The 17,867-nt window shown below is 42.1% G+C and overlaps 1 protein-coding gene across 1 annotated transcript in view; it reads left to right on the forward strand.

Moving 5' to 3' along the window:
- Nucleotides 1-17,867, forward strand: part of mms22l (MMS22-like, DNA repair protein) — a 271,386-nt gene that overhangs the window by 193,666 nt on the left and 59,853 nt on the right. Inside the window, 2 exon segments of the mRNA XM_034175438.1 lie at nucleotides 15,473-15,629; nucleotides 17,579-17,724. Coding sequence (XP_034031329.1) covers nucleotides 15,473-15,629; nucleotides 17,579-17,724 — 303 coding nt within the window.

A 17,867-nucleotide genomic window follows, 5' to 3' on the forward strand; every position in this document is an offset into this window, starting at 1 on the left:
TACAGGAAACGTCTGACCTCTGTAATGGCAGACAAATGTTTCTGTACCAATTGTTAAGCTCTGTTTTTCAAGAGGGTCAAATACTTAATTTATGCAATAAAATGCAAATTAATTATTTAAAAATCATACAATATGATTTTCTGTGTTTTTTTTTTTTTTTTATTCTGTCTCTCACAGTTGAAGTGTACCTGCAATTAAAAAAACAATACAGACTTCTCCATTCTTTGTAGGTGGAAAAACCTGCAAAATTTACAGTGAATCAGATACTTATTTCCCCCACTTTAAAGGCAGAAAAGCAGGGGCCTAAGATGGACCCCTGTGGAACCCCAAATTTCATGTCACGATGGTTCGAGGTAGTGTTATTGTACAAAACATAGAACGACTGGTCAGGTATGAAGTCAACCATGCAAGGGCACTCCCATTAATCCCAAAATGATTCTCCAGATATGAATATGATGATCCATGGTATCAAATGCAGCACTGAGATCTAACAGCAACAGAACCGTAGTGGTGTCTGAATCCATTGTAAGCAGAAGATCATTCACCACTTTAGTGAGAGCCGTCTCTGTGGAATGATATTTTCTAAAAGCAGACTGCAGTGGCTTGAAAACATTATTCTCAGGAAGACAGACCATGAGCTGCCGTGACACCACCTTTTCCAGAATTTTAGAGCAAAATGATAGATTTGATATCATCCGATAGATATTCAATAGGGTCAAGATTAGATTTCTTAAGTAATGGTTTAATCATTGCAGATTTGAAACATTTAGGAACAGATCCAGAGGTTAATGAGAGATTAATTATTTCCAGCACAGTCGGCCCAAGAGTGGGCCACAGGTCCTTAAACAGTTTTGTTAGTATAGAATCAAATAAACAGGTTGTGCTTTTTGTCAACATAACGAGTTTCGTCAGCACGCCTAGTGAGATGCAACCCCAGTTCTAATGAAGTTGGGACAGTGTGAAATGTAAATAAAAATAGAATACAATAATTTGCAAATCCTCTTCAACCTATGTTCATTTGAATACACCACAAAGACGAGATATTTAATGTTAAAGCTGGCAGACGTTTTTGTTTTTGTGCAAATATTTGCTCATTTTGAAATGGATGCCTTCAACACGTTTCAAAAAAGTTGGGACAGGGGCAACAAAAGACTGGAAAAGCTGATGAATGCTCAAAGGACACCTGTTTGGAACATTTCACAGTTGAACAGGTTAATTGGAAACAGGTGAGTGTCATGATTGGGTATAAAAGGAGCGTCTTTCTGAAAACGCTGTAACTAGGTTTAAGAATATGATTCCTTCTTTATGTTCTCCAATGCCAAATACCAACACAGTGCAGAGTAGCTACCTAAACTCTGTGAGTGAGATAGATTAGCTCGTCAGTAGCTTTACATCCTCATTGAGCACAACTTTGGTTGCTGTAGCTCCTCTGAAAAAGAGAGCCTTAAATCAGAAGTGCCTGACTCTGTGGTATAACCCACAAACTCGCAGCTTAAAGCAGATAACTGGTAGCTGGAGAGGAAATGGCATCTTACTAATTTAGAAGATCTTCATTTAGCCTGGAAAAAGAGTCTGTTGCTCTATAAAAAAAAAAAGCCCTCCGTAAAGCTAGGACATCTTACTACTCATCACTAATTGAAGAAAATAAGAACAACCCCAGGTTACTTTGCAGCACTGTAGCCAGGCTGACAAAGAGTCAGAGCTCTATTGAGCCGAGTATTCCTTTAACTTTAACTAGTAATGACTTCATGACTTTCTTTGCAAATAAAATTTTAACTATGAGAGAAAAAATTATTCATAACCATCCCAAAGACATACGAGGGCTGTCCGTAAAGTATAGGTCCTTTTTATTTTTTTCAAAACTATATGGATTTCATTCATATGTTTTTACGTCAGACATGCTTGAACCCTCGTGCACATGCGTGAGTTTTTCCACGCCTGTCGGTGACGTCATTCGCCTGTGAGCACTCCTTGTGGGAGGAGTCGTCCAGCCCCTCGTCGGAATTCCTTTGTCTGAGAAGTTGCTGAGAGACTGGCGCGTTGTTTGATCAAAATTTTTTCAAAACCTGTGAGACACATCGAAGTGGACACGGTTCGAAAAATTAAGCTGGTTTTCAGTGAAAATTTTAACGGCTGATGAGAGATCTTGAGGTGATTCTGTCGCTTTAAGGACTTCCCATGGTGCGAGACGTCGCTCAGCGCTCTCAGCCGCCATCGTCAGCCTGTTCAAGCTGAAAACCTCCACATTTCAGGCTCTATTGATCCAGGACGTCGTGAGAGAACAGAGAAGTTTCAGAAGAAGTCGGTTTCAGCATTTTATCCGGATATTCCACTGTTAAAGGAAATTTTTTTAATGAAAGACGTGCGGACGGATCCGCGCGTCGGGACGCAGCCGACGCGGTGCGGCGGCACAGCAAAAACACCTCCGTGTTGATAACAATTTGTAAAATCCAGGCGGCTTTTGATGGCTTTCAGTGGAGTGAGTATATGAGAAATTGTTTAACAGGCAGGACATGTTCCAACTTGTCCTTAAGGCTTTCAACAGAGGTGTTTTTCCTGTGGCGGAGCGTCGCAGCGGCTGCGTCCCGACGCGCGGACCCGTCCGCACGTCTTTCATTAAAAAAATTTCCTTTAACAGTGGAATATCCTGAATATCCGGATAAAATGCTGAAACCGACTTCTTCTGAAACTTCTCTGTTCTCTCACGACGTCCTGGATCAATAGAGCCTGAAATGTGGAGGTCTTCAGCTTGAACAGGCTGACGACGGCGGCTGAGAGCGCTGAGCGACGTCTCGCACCGTGGGAAGTCCTTAAAGCGACAGTATCACCTCAAAATCTCTCATCAGCCGTTAAAATTTTCACTGAAAACGAGCTTAATTTTTCGAACCGTGTCCACTTCGATGTGTCTCACAGGTTTAGAAAAAATTTTGATCAAACAACGCGCCAGTCTCTCAGCAACTTCTCAGACAAAGGAATTCCAACGAGGGGCTGGACGACTCCTCCCACAAGGAGTGCTCACAGGCGAATGACGTCACCGACAGGCGTGGAAAAACTCACGCATGCGCACGAGGGTTCAAGCATGTCTGACGTAAAAACATATGAATGAAATCCATATAGTTTTTGAAAAAAATAAAAAGGACCGTTACTTTATTGACAGCCCTCGTATCTTTATGTTCGGCTGCTTTCAGTAATGCTGGTATTTGGTTAGACTCTTTCTCTCAGATTGTTCTGTCTGAGTTATTTTCATTAGTTACTTCATCCAAGCCACCAACATGTCTATTAGACCCCATTCCTACCAGGCTGCTCAAGGAAGCCCTACCATTAATTAATGCTTCGATCTTAAATATGATCAATCTATCTTTATTAGTTGGCTATGTACCACAGGGTTTTAAGGTGGCAGTAATTAAACCATTACTTAAAAAGCCATCACTTGACCCAGCTATCTTAGCTAATTATAGGCCAATTTCCAACCTTCCTTTTCTCTCAAAAATTCTTGAAAGGGTAGTTGTAAAACAGCTAACTGATCATCTGCAGAGAAATGGTCTATTTGAAGAGTTTGTCAGGTTTTAGAATTCATCATAGTACAGAAACAGCATTAGTGACGGTTACAAATGATCTTCTTATGGCCTCAGACAGTGGACTCATCTCTGTGCTTGTCCTGTTAGACCTCAGTGCAGCTTTTGATACTGTTAACCATAAAATTTTATTACAGAGATTAGAGCATGCCATAGGTATTAAAGGCACTGCGCTGAAGTGGTTTGAATCATATTTATCTAATAGATTACAATTTGTTCATGTAAATGGGCAGTCTTCTTCACGGACTAAGGTTAATTATGGAGTTCCACAAGGTTCTGTGCTAGGACCGATTTTATTCACTTTATACATGCTTCCCTTAGGCAGTATTATTAGACAGCATTGCTTACATTTTCATTGTTACGCAGATGATACCCAGCTTTATCTATCCATGAAGCCAGAGGACACACACCAATTAGTTAAACTGCAGGAATGTCTTACAGACATAAAGACATGGATGACCTCTAATTTCCTGCTTTTAAATTCAGATAAAACTGAAGTTATTGTACTTGGCCCCACAAATCTTAGAAAATAATTCATGCATTTATTTCTTCTAGGCTGGACTATTGTAATTCATTATTATCAGGTTGTCCTAAAAGTTCCCTGAAAAGCCTTCAGGTAATTCAAAATGCTGCAGCTAGAGTGCTGACAGGGACTAGAAGGAGAGAGCATATCTCACCCATATTGGCCTCTCTTCATTGGCTCCCTGTTAATTCCAGAATAGAATTTAAAATTCTTCTTCTTACTTATAAGGTTTTGAATAATCAGGTCCCATCTTATCTTAGGGACCTCTTAGTACCATATCACCCCAATAGAGCGCTTCGCTCTGAGACTGCAGGCTTACTTGTAGTTCCTAGGGTTTTTAAGAGTAGAATGGGAGGCAGAGCCTTCAGCTTTCAGGCTCCTCTCCTGTGGAACCAGCTCCCAATTCGGATCAAGGAGACAGACACCCTCTCTACTTTTAAGGTTAAGCTTAAAACTTTCCTTTTTGAAAAAGCTTATAGTTAGGGCTGGATCAAGTGACCCATGATGCACTGAGTGTTGTTTCTCTTTTGCTCTGTATGCACCACTCTGCATTTAATCATTAGTGATTGATCTCTCCTCTCTTCCACAGCATGTCTTTTTCCTGATTCTCTCCCTCAGCCCCAACCAGTCCCAGCAAAAGACTGCCCCTCCCTGAGCCTGGTTCTGCTGGAGGTTTCTTCCTGTTAAAAGGGAGTTTTTCCTTCCCACTGTCGCCAAGTGCTTGCTCATAGGGGGTCGTTTTGACCGTTTGGGTTTTTCTGTAATTATTATATGGCTTCTGCCTGACAATATAAAGTGCCTTGGGGCAACTGATTGTTGTGATTTGGCGCTATATAAATAAAATTGATTTGATCTCCAAAAGGCTCAGCCGTTCACAAGCAAAGATGGGGTGAGGATCACCAATTTGTCAACAACTCAACAATCAATCAATCAATTTTTTTTTTATAGCACCAAATCACAACAAACAGTTGCCCCAAGGCGCTTTATATTGTAAGGCAAGGCCATACAATAATTATGTAAAACCCCAACGGTCAAAACGACCCCCTGTGAGCAAGCACTTGGCTACAGTGGGAAGGAAAAACTCCCTTTTAACAGGAAGAAACCTCCAGCAGAAGCAGGCTCAGGGAGGGGCAGTCTTCTGCTGGGACTGGTTGGGGCTGAGGGAGAGAACCAGGAAAAAGACATGCTGTGGAGGGGAGCAGAGATCGATCACTAATGATTAAATGCAGAGTGGTGCATACAGAGCAAAAAGAGAAAGAAACAGTGCATCATGGGAACCCCCCAGCATTCTACGTCTATAGCAGCATAACTAAGGGATGGTTCAGGGTCACCTGATCCAGCCCTAACTATAAGCTTTAGCAAAAAGGAAAGATTTAAGCCTAATCTTAAAAGTAGAGAGGGTGTCTGTCTCCCTGATCTGAATTGGGAGCTGGTTCCACAGGAGAGGAGCCTGAAAGCTGAAGGCTCTGCCTCCCATTTTACTCTTACAAACCCTAGGAACTACAAGTAAGCCTGCAGTCTGAGAGCGAAGCGCTCTATTGGGGTGATATGGTACTACGAGGTCCCTAAGATAAGATGGGACCTGATTATTCAAAACCTTATAAGTAAGAAGAAGAATTTTAAATTCTATTCTAGAATTAACAGGAAGCCAATGAAGAGAGGCCAATATGGGTGAGATATGCTCTCTCCTTCTAGTCCCCGTCAGTACTCTAGCTGCAGCATTTTGAATTAACTGAAGGCTTTTTAGGGAACTTTTAGGACAACCTGATAATAATGAATTACAATAGTCCAGCCTAGAGGAAATAAATGCATGATTTAGTTTTTCAGCATCACTCTGAGACAAGACCTTTCTGATTTTAGAGATATTGCGTAAATGCAAAAAAGCAGTCCTACATATTTGTTTAATATGCGCTTTGAATGACATAGCCTGATCAAAAATGACTCCAAGATTTCTCACAGTATTACTAGAGGTCAGGGTAATGCCATCCAGAGTAAGGATCTGGTTAGACCACCATGTTTCTAAGATTTGTGGGGCCAAGTACAATAACTTCAGTTTTATCTGAGTTTAAAAGCAGGAAATTAGAGGTCATCCATGTCTTTATGTCTGTAAGACAATCCTGCAGTTTAGCTAATTGGTGTGTGTCCTCTGGCTTCATGGATAGATAAAGCTGAGTATCATCTGCGTAACAATGAAAATTTAAGCAATACCGTCTAATAATACTGCCTAAGGGAAGCATGTATAAAGTGAATAAAATTGGTCCTAGCACAGAACCTTGTGGAACTCCATAATTAACTTTAGTCTGTGAAGAAGATTCCCCATTTACATGAACAAATTGTGATCTATTAGACAAATATGATTCAAACCACCGCAGCGCAGTGCCTTTAATACCTATGGCATGCTCTAATCTCTGTAATAAAATGTTATGGTCAACAGTATCAAAAGCAGCACTGAGGTCTAACAGAACAAGCACAGAGATGAGTAATAGTATGATTAATAGTTTAATAACAATGTTTCTCAACTTTCAATTGCAAGGAATTTAGGGATTCCATCATCTACAGTCCATAATATAATCAGAAGATTCAGAGAATCTGGCGAACTTTCTACACGTAAGCGGAAAGGCTGAAAACCAACATTGAATGCTCATGACCTTCGATCCCTTAGGCAGCACTGCTTTAAAAACCGACATTATTGTGTAAAGGATCTTACCGCGTGGGCTCAGTACCACTTCAGAAAACCATTGTCAGTTAACACAGTTCATCGCTACATCTACAATTGCATGTTAAAACTCTACCATGCAAAGTGAAAGCCAAACATCAACAACATCCAGAAATGCCCCCGCCTTCTCTGGGCCCAAGCTCATTTGAAATGGACAGACGCAAAGTGGAAAAGTCTGAGTCCACATTTCAAATTGTTTTTGAAATCATGGACGTCGTGTCCTCTGGACAAAAGAGGAAAAAGACCATCCAGATTGTTACCAGCAGAAAGTTCAATAACCAGCACCTGTGATGGTATGGGGGTGTGTTAGTGTCCATGGCATGGACAAAGTACACATCTGTGATGGCACCATCAATGCTGAAAGGTACATCCAGGTTTTAGAGCAACACATGCTGCCATCCAAGCAACGTCTTTTTCAGGGACGTCCCTGCTTATTTCAGCAAGACAATGCCAAGCCACATTCTGCACATGTTCTAACAGCGTGGCTTCGTAGTAAAAGAGTGCGGGTACTAGACTGGCCTGCCTGCAGTCCAGACCTGTTGCCCATTGAAAATGTGTGGCGCATTATGAAACACAAAATACGACAACGGAGACCCCGGACTGTTGAACAACTGAAGTCGTACATCAAGCAAGAATGGGAAAGAATTCCACCTACAAAGCTTCAACAATTAGTGTCCTCAGTTCCCAAATGCTTATTGAGTGTTGTTAGAAGGAAAGGTGATGTAACACAGTGGGAAACATACCACTGTCCCAGCTTTTTAGAAATGTGTTGCAGGCATCCATTTCAAAATGAGCAAATATTTGCACAAAACAATAAAGTTTATCAGTTTGAACATTAAATATCTTGTCTTTGTGGTGTACGAGGTCTGTTAGAAAAGGCGGAGCTGCATGGCAAAAAGAAATGCCGTGATGAAGCCTCACAGGACATGTTCTGGCATGTTCAGCTCATGCACAATCATAATCGGATATTCACACGACTGGAAAGCAACCGGAATCCGTCTGAAATCCACCTTTAAGCCGTCCTGTGAGACCAACATCGAGGTGGTTTTGTCCTGCGTAATGAACGGCTCCGTGGCGCGTCTCTCGGCTTCTTTTTCCATGGAAAAAAAAATCCGGTAATGGTGGAATGTGCCGGAAAAAGTGCTGATGTCCACATCTTCTGCCTTTTTGTGAAAGTCAGACGAGGTCCCGGATCAACAAAGCCTTCACGTTGGAAATGATCTGGTTGTTTGTGCGGGGTGTCAGCCTGTCCATCGGCGTTGGGAGCGCGCTGCGCTCTCAGCAGTTGTGGGCCGTCCTTAAAGGGGCAGTAACACCCCGTAATCTGTTTAATCCCCATAAAATCGTCCTTGAAAGCCATATTAATTTTTCGAACGGTGTCCACCTGGAGGTCTCTCACAGTTTCTGGAAAAAAATTGATGCAGCAAAGATGCAAATTGTTCAGACATTTATTCGCAATAAAAAATAGATGAGAGGGTTAGACCACACCTCACTCAAAGCTTGCTCACAGGTGAGTGAAGCAACCGACAGGCATGAAAAAACTCCCGCATTTGCACGAGGGTTCAAGCTTGTCTGACGCAATCACACGTGATTCAAATCCATATGGTTTTTGAAAAAAAATAATAAGGTTGAATACTTTTCTAACAGACCTCGTATTCAATTGACTATAGGTTAAAGAGGATTTGAAAATCATTGTATTCTGTTTTTATTTACATTTTACACAATGTCCCAACTTCATTGTAATTGGGGTTGTACTATCAAATTTTGTGAATCTCGGTAAAATCTTATTGATGACAGCGACCTCAGTAGCATGGTGTAGTGGCTGGGTTAAGGCATGCTGGGATATGTTTAACCTAATGTGGTCTGTTTTCTTCTCAAAGTAATCCATGAAATCTTTTTGCTGTAAAAGGAAAAGGGACTTACAGGTGGTTGTCCATGCATAAGTGTTGCCACCGTGTCAAACAAGAACTTTGAGTTATGCTTGTTTTTGTTGATCAAATCAGAATAGTAAGTCCACTTTGTAGCCAGTAATGCATGCTTATAGTCTAAGATAGCATCACGCCACGCAAGGTGAAATACTTCTAATTTTGAACTATGCCATTTCCGTTCTAGATCTCTAGCCTTATGCTTGAGTTCAAGCAAGTAATCAATAAATCAAGGTGACTGTTTTTTGGGGGGGGCGTGATTTTAATCAAGGTGGAGCAATCCTGTCGAGTATAGTTTTGAGCACTGAGTTTAAACTATCCACAAGATTGTCTCGTGATTGGGCATTTTCCAATTGTGAAGCTAAGATATCAGGTAGTCTGGCTTTGAGTTCAGTCGTAGGCGATATGTTGATGCGTCACCGAGTGATAAAATATTTTGTTGTTCCACTAAACACGGCAGAGAAACTGTAAACCTCATAAGTGAGTGATCAGAGACCACTGATGCAAGAGGCAAGATGTGAATATTTGTGACAGTAGTACCATGTGCGAGAACCAAATCCAGGGTATTTCCACTAATGTGCGTCGAGTCCCGAATGCATTGCTGAAATCCTAATGCATCCACAATTTCCATAAATGATTTGCAGAGGGGATCAGAAGGCTTATTTGTATGAACATTAAAGTCACCAATGATCAGAATCTTATCTGCAGTAGTTGACCCAGGGTCCCATTCCTCTACTGGTGGTTGGCTCTCACTGCGGTATTGTATCACTTCCTGTTCCGGAGCACAGCGGTGTTTTGCTTTATCTGTTAGCTGTTTAATCTGCGTAGTTAGATTGATCTAGATAACTAGATAACGATTTGTTTCACAGTGTAATCTTCACATGCCTTAACTAAAGCAGTCCCTCTGCTGAATCACCTCTAAATTATTCACACATTATTTACTTTGTGTGTTTTTAGGAATCCGCTAGCTTAGCGTAGCTATTAGCTCTTAGCCGGTTTAGCATGGCGGCTTCTCCTGTCTCTCCCCCACTTTTCTGCTCTGGGTGTGAAATGTTTAGTTATTCCTCAGCCTCCTTTAGCAGTAATGGTACTTGTAATAAGTGTAGCTTATTCGTAGCTTTGGAGGCCAGGCTGGGCGAATTGTAGACTCGGCTCCGCACCTTGGAAAATCCTACAGCTAGCCAGGCCCCTGTAGTTGGTGCGGACCAAGGTAGCTTAGCCGCCATTAGTTCCCCTCCAGCAGATCCCGAGCAGCCGGGAAAGCAGGCCGACTGGGTGACTGACCACCGACCTGAAGAGGGCAAAGCACCTTTTTCCGGTCGAGAACCATGGCCTCGGATTTGGAGGTGCTGATTTTCATCGCCTTGGGGTTCCCCCGGAGGAGCTGGGGGAGGTGTGTGTGGATCGGGAGGTCTGGGCGGCTTTGCTTGAGCTGCTGCCCCCGTGACCCAACTCCGGATAAAGAGGAAGAAAATGGAAGGATGGATGGATTTTCATCCCGGACGCTTCACACTCGGCTGCAAACCGCCCCAGTGCACACTGAAGGTCCTGATTTGACGAAGCCCACAGAACCACATCGTCCGTAAACAGCAGAGACGAGATTCTGTGGTTCCCAAACCAGACCCCCTCTACACCCTGGCTGCGCCTAGAAATTCTGTCCATAAAAATAATGAACAGAACCGGTGACAAAGGCCAGCCCTGGGGGAGGCCAACGTGCACTGGAAACAGGTTTGACTTACTACGGGCAATGTGACCAAGCTCCTGCTGCGGTCGTCCAGGGACCGGATAGCCCTTAGCAAAGGACCCCGGACCCCGTACTCCAGTAGCACTCCCCACGGGGTGCCCCGAGGGACACAGTCAAACGCCTTCTCCAGATCCACAAAACACGTGGACTGGTTGGGCGAACTCCCATGAACCCTCGAGCACCCGATGGAGCGTGTAGACTTGGTCCAGTGTGCCGTGACCAGGACGAAAACCACACTGCTCCTCCTGAATCCGAGGTTCAACCATCGGTCGAATTCTCCTCTCCAGTACTCTGGAATAGACCTTACTGGGGAGGCTGAGGAGTGTGATCCCCCTATAGTTGGAACACACCCTCCGGTCCCCCTTCTTAAACAGAGGGACCACCACCCTGGTCTGCCAATCCAGAAGCACTGTCCCCGATCGCCACGCGATGTTGCAGAGGCATGTCAACCAAGACAGTCCCACAACATCCAGAGACTTAAGGTACTCAGGACGGACTTCATCCACCCCAGGAGCCTTGCCACCCAGGAGCTTTCTAACCACCTTGGTGACTTCGGCCTGGGTAATGGATGAGTCTGCCTCTGAGTCCCCAGTCTCTGCTTCCTCTTCGGAAGACGTGACGATGGGATCGATGTTTAGCCGCATGTTCTCCTTGAATTGCTGGCTGTCTGAGTGTTGTCCAAAAATGAGGTGGATTTCATAGATAATTGGCAAAGCTTCTGGGGAAAACCTGGTCTTGTTAGAAGAGACGGCATCCATCCCACTTTGGATGGAGCAGCTCTCATCTCTAGAAATCTGACCAATTTTATTAAACCCTCCAAATTGTGACTATCCAGGGTTGGGACCAGGAAGCAGAGTTGTAGTCTTACACACCTCTCTGCAGCTTCTCTCCCCCTGCCATCCCCCCAATACCCCATCCCCTTAGAGACGGTGCCTGCTCCCAGACCACCAGCAACCAGTAAAAATCTATTTAAGCATAAAAATACAAAAAGAAAAAATAATATAGCACCTTCAACTGCACCACAGAGTAAAACAGTTAAATGTGGTTTATTAAATATTAGGTCTCTCTCTTCTAAGTCCCTGTTAGTAAATGATATAATAATTGATCAACATATTGATTTATTCTGCCTTACAGAAACCTGGTTACAGCAGGATGATTATGTTAGTTTAAATGAGTCAACACCCCTGAGTCACACTAACTGTCAGAATGGTTGAAGCACAGGTCGAGGAGGAGGATTAGCAGCAATCTTGCACTCCAGCTTATTAATTAATCAAAGACCCAGATAGAGCTTTAATTCATTTGAAAGCTTGTCTCTTAGTCTTGTCCATCCAAATTGGAAGTCCCAAAAACCAGTTTTATTTGTTGTTATCTATCGTCCACCTGGTCGTTACTGTGAGTTTCTCTGTGAATTTTCAGACCTTTTGTCTGACGTAGTGCTTAGCTCAGATAAGATAATTATAGTGGGTGATTTTAACATCCACATAGATGCTGAGAATGACAGCCTCAACACTGCATTTAATCTATTATTAGACTCAGTTGGCTTCGCTCAAAATGTAAATGAGCCCACCCACCACTTTAACCACACTTTAGATCTTGTTCTGACATATGGCATAGAAATTGAAGACAGAACAGTATTCCCTGAAACCCCTTTTTGTCTGATCATTTCTTAATAACATTTACATTTACTTTAAATGACTACCCAGCAGTGGGGAATAAGTTTCATTACAGTAGAAGTCTTTCGGAAAGCACTGTAACTAGGTTTAAGGATATGATTTCTTCTCGTCAATAGTTTACATCCTCATTGAGCACAACTTTGGGTGCTGTAGCTCCTCTGAAGAAGAGAGCCTTAAATCAGGAGTGCCTGACTCCGTGGTATAACCCACAAACTCGCAGCTTAAAGCAGATAACCCATAAGTTGGAGAGGAAATGGCGTCTCACTAATTTAGAAGATCTTCATTTAGTCTGGAATTAGAGTCTGTTGCTCTATAAAAAAGCCCTTCGTAAAGCTAGGACATCTTACTACTCATCACTAATTGAAGAAAATAAGGACAACCCCAGGTTTCTTTTCAGCACTGTAGCCAGGCTGACAGAGTCAGAGCTCTATTGAGCCGAGTATTCCTTTAACTTTAACTAGTAATGACTTCATGACTTTCTTTGCAAACCAAATTTTAACTATTAGAGAAAAAATTACTCATAACCATCCCAAAGGCATATCATTATCTTTGGCTGCTTTCAGTAATGCTGGTATTTGGTTAGACTCTTTCTCTCTGATTGTTCTGAGTTATTTTCATTAGTTACTTCCTCCAAACCATCAACATGTCTATTAGACCCCATTCCTACCAGGCTGCTCAAGGAAGCCCTACCATTATTTAATGCTTCGATCTTAAATATGATCAATCTATCTTTATTAGTTGGCTATGTACCACAGGGTTTTAAGGTGGCAGTAATTAAACCATTACTTAAAAGCCATCACTTGACCCAGCTATCTTAGCTAATTATAGGCCAATCTCCAACCTTCCTTTTCTCTCAAAAATTCTTGAAAGGGTAGTTGTAAAACAGCTAACTGATCATCTGCAGAGGAATGGTCTATTTGAAGAGTTTCAGTCAGGTTTTAGAATTCATCATAGTACAGAAACAGCATTAGTGAAGGTTACAAATGATCTTCTTATGGCCTCGGACAGTGGACTCATCTCTGTGCTTGTTCTGTTAGACCTCGGTGCTGCTTTTGATACTGTTGACCATAAAATTTTATTACAGAGATTAGAGCATGCCATAGGTATTAAAGGCACTGCGCTGCGCTTTGTTCATGTAAATGGAGAATCTTCTTCACAGACTAAGGTTAATTAAGGAGTTCCACAAGGTTCTGTGCTAGGACTGATTTTATTCACTTTATACATGCTTCCCTTAGGCAGTATTAGAAAGCATTGCTTAAATTTTCATTGTTACACAGATGATACCCAGCTTTATCTATCCATGAAGCCAGAGGACACACACCAATTAGTTAAACTGCAGGAATGTCTTTCAGACATAAAGACATGGATGACCTCTAATTTCCTGCTTTTAAATTCAGATAAAACTGAAGTTATTGTACTTGGCCCCATAAATCTTAGAAACATGGTGTCTAACCAGATCCTTACTCTGTATGGCATTACCCTGACCTCCAGTAATACTGTGAGAAATCTTGGAGTCATTTTTGATCAGGATATGTCCTTCAATGCGCATATTAAGCAAATATGTAGGACTGCTTTTTTGCATCTGCGCAATTTCTCTAAAATTAGAAAGGTCTTGTCTCAGAGTGATGCTGAAAAACTAATTCATGCATTTATTTCCTCTAGGCTGGACTATTGTAATTCATTATTATCAGGTTGTCCTAAAAGTTCCCTGAAAAGCCTTCAGTTAATTCAAAATGCTGCAGCTAGAGTACTGGCGGGGACAAGAAGGAGAGAGCATATTTCTCCCATATTGGCTTCTCTTCATTGGCTCCCTGTTAATTCCAGAATAGAATTAAAAATTATTCTTCTTCTTACTTATAAGGTTTTGAATAATCAGGTCCCATCTTATCTTAGGGACCTCATAGTACCATATCACCCCAATAGAGCGCTTTGCTCTCAGACTGCAGGCTTACTTGTAGTTACTAGGGTTTGTAAGAGTAGAATGGGAGGCAGAGCCTTCAGCTTTCAGGCTCCTCTCCTGTGGAACCAGCTCCCAATTTGGATCAGGGAGACAGACACCCTCTCTACTTTTAACATTAAGCTTAAAACTTTCCTTTTTGCTAAAGCTTATAGTTAGGGCTGGATCAGGTGACCCTGAACCATCCCTTAGTTATGGCGCAATAGACGTAGACTGCTGGGGGGTTCCCATGATGCACTGAGTGTTTCTTTTTATTCACCTCTTTTTGCTCTGTATGCACCACTCTGCATTTAATCATTGGTGATTGATCTCTGCTCTCTTCCACAGCATGTATTTTTCCTGATGCTCTCCCCTCAGCCCCAACCAGTCCCAGCAGAAGACTGCCCCTCCCTGAGCCTGGTTCTGCTGGAGGTTTCTTCCTATTTAAAGGGAGTTTTTCCTTCCCACTGTCGCCAAGTGCTTGCTCACAGGGGGTCGTTTTGACCGATGGGGTTTTTCTGTAATTATTGTATGGCTTTTGCCTTACAATATAAAGCGCCTTGGGGCAACTGTTTGTTGTGATTTGGCCCTATATACATAAAATTGATTTGATTTGACAAGTTAGAGATGAATGCACCAAATTCATCTAAGAATTCAGAATATGGGCCTTGAGGCCTATATACAGTAACAAAGTAATACAGCTGATTTTTTTCTTCTGACCTTGGCAATGCATAATATCCTGAGCAGAGCGGAGAATCAGATGCTCAAACGAGTTATATTTGTGACCCCCAACAGCTCATAAGCTAAACCTAGATTTATAAATAAGAGCAACACCCCCCGCCTTGCTTCACATCACGAGGGACGTGACTAAATGTATATGCTGGTGGGCAGGCCTCATTTAAGGGGAGAACAGCTGTAGGTTTAAGCCTGGTTTCACATAACCCAGTCATATCTAAGTCATGATCAATAATTAGATGATTGATCAACAATGATTTGAGGACAGTGAACTTATATTAATGAGATCCAGACTAAGGACCTCAGTGGGGTTGACAGTTGAGCTGTTTGGGTTTAGGTTCCAGAGTAGCATATATAAGATGCCTAGAAGTAGGTTTAGGTTTGAGACATTACACGCGCGTTGTAGATAGCAGACACGAAATCTTTGATATTGCTGGAAAAGCCACCGGGCCATCCTCAGTTTCAACGTCATCCAATTTAGTAATGGGTATTAAGGTTGCAAAACATATACTGCTATGATTTTTATGGACACTTCTACTCTTAAATTTTCCAGTTTGTCACAGACCTATTTGCCAATGTCTCATACACTGCAAAACGAATTCATGTCTGCTGTAAACATCTGTATCTTCTCTGTGATGGTGTTAGGCTGTGGGCGTTGTGTACAGCAGACTGCAGGTGTTGTCCGAGCGTTCAGCCATGGTGACCAGAGCTCTGGACTACATTGGAGACATCCTGAAATACATTCATCCATCTCTGGTCAGCAAGAGCCAAGAAGGAATACAGCTGGCCTATTGGGTGGTTGGTATGTTCACATTCAACCATCCAAGCCATGTTTCATGGAGGCCTGGATTCTTTCAGTTAACATATTATGGCAAGCAGGGTGGTACACTGTGGTTAGGTCACAAACAAAAGCAGATAGATGACCATAAGTCATCAGATGACTCTGAAGACTTTGATGACTCTTGAGAATTCACTTCACCTGCATGTTTTTGTGCTGCTTGAGGAGTAACCAATGAAAACCAACACAGACACAAACCCATGCTGTGGAGAGACAGTGTGGACCAAACCTGAATACAGTGTGTCATACATACAGTAGTGTTCAGAATAATAGTAGTGCTATGTGACTAAAAAGATTAATCCAGGTTTTGAGTATATTTCTTATTGTTACATGGGAAACAAGGTACCAGTAGATTCAGTAGATTCTCACAAATCCAACAAGCCCAAGCATTCATGATATGCACACTCTTAAGGCTGTGACATTGGGCTATTAGTAAAAAAAAAAGAAGTAGAAAAGGGGGTGTTCACAATAATAGTAGTGTGGCATTCAGTCAGTGAGTTTGTCAGTTTTGTGGAACAAATAGGTGTGAATCAGGTGTCCCCTATTTAAGGATGAAGCCAACACCTGTTGAACATGCTTTTCTCTTTGAAAGCCTGAGGAAAATGGGACGTTCAAGACATTGTTCAGAAGAACAGCGTAGTTTGATTAAAAAGTTGATTGGAGAGGGGAAAACGTATACGCAGGTGCAAAAAAATTATAGGCTGTTCATCTACTATGATTTCCAATGCTTTAAAATGGACAAAAAAACAGAGACGCTTGGAAGAAAATGGAAAACAACCATCAAAATGGATAGAAGAATAACCAGAATGGCAAAGGCTCAACCATTGATCACCAATGATGGCTTTCATTTAACTTTTCTGTATGTAAATCCCATTTCCTTTAGGCGGTTTCTTACAGTTCGGTCACAGACGTTGACTCCAGTTTCCTCCCATTCGTTCCTCATTTGTTTTGTTGTGCATTTTTCGATTTTTGAGACATATTGCTTTAAGTTTTCTGTCTTGACGCTTTGATGTCTTCCTTGGTCTACCAGTATGTTTGCCTTTAACAACCTTCCCATGTTGTTTGTATTTGGTCCAGAGTTTAGACACAGCTGACTGTGAACAACCAACATCTTTTGCAACATTGCGTGATGATTTACTCTCTTTTAAGAGTTTGATAATCCTCTCCTTTGTTTCAATTGACATATCTCGTGTTGAAGCCATGATTCATGTCAGTCCACTTGGTGCAACAGCTCTCCAAGGTGTGTTCACTCCTTTTTAGATGCAGACAAACGAGCAGATTTGATATGATGCAGGTGTTAGTTTTGGGGATGAAAATTTACAGGGTGATTCCATAATTTTTTCCTCAGAATGGAGTGATTCCATATTTTTTTCCTGTGCTTGGTCTAAAAAAGTAACCGTTACTGACTGCCACAATCTTTTTTCTTGATTTCTTATAGTGTTTCTTAAAGCCAGAAAGTTGCCATTTGAAATGACTTTAGTTTTGTGTCATGTCTGTGATCTGCTTTTTTTCTACAAAATTAAACAACTGAATGAACATCCTCCGAGGCCGGTGATTCCATAATTTTTGCCAGGGGTTGTATACTCAAAACCTGGATTAATCTTTTTAGTCACATAGCACTACTATTGTTCTGAACACTACTGTAAAGAGGCAATGGTCTGACACACAAGTGAGTTCTACTATGTAATAAGGGGGTTTAGATGCCCCCCCCCCCCCCCCCCCCACACACACACACACACACACGGCAACATCACAAAATTGTGACAAATGATGTTACAGATGAAGGATGTTACTAATTTAAGGTCCATGCTGTTGATTGCGTCTCTGTCTTTACTAATGTAGTCATATAATGTACGAGTATTTTTACAGTGTGTTGAGGAGCAGATTATGAGTATTTCTGCTCTGTAATTCAGGCTGCATCGTGAAGCATTGGAGCCCCATGCTGGCCACATCTAAAGCCCAGCAGCTGCTGTTGCGCATTGTTGATGTGCTGCTGCTTCCTCGCAACCTCACACAACAGGACAAAGCACTGAGGGACAGCCTGCCACTGTATCTGCAGGTTAATGAAGCACACTACACACCTGACGCCGCAGCCCACTCCTATCATTCTATTTTTAATCACATTCTGTTGACTTGCATTAAATCTGTTGTCATCATTCATAACCTAGAATGCTGCTGGGGTTGTAAAACACAACAAAGCCA

The sequence above is a fragment of the Thalassophryne amazonica genome, chromosome 7, assembly GCF_902500255.1.
Source record: "Thalassophryne amazonica chromosome 7, fThaAma1.1, whole genome shotgun sequence".
In the NCBI taxonomy this organism is placed as follows: domain Eukaryota; kingdom Metazoa; phylum Chordata; class Actinopteri; order Batrachoidiformes; family Batrachoididae; genus Thalassophryne; species Thalassophryne amazonica.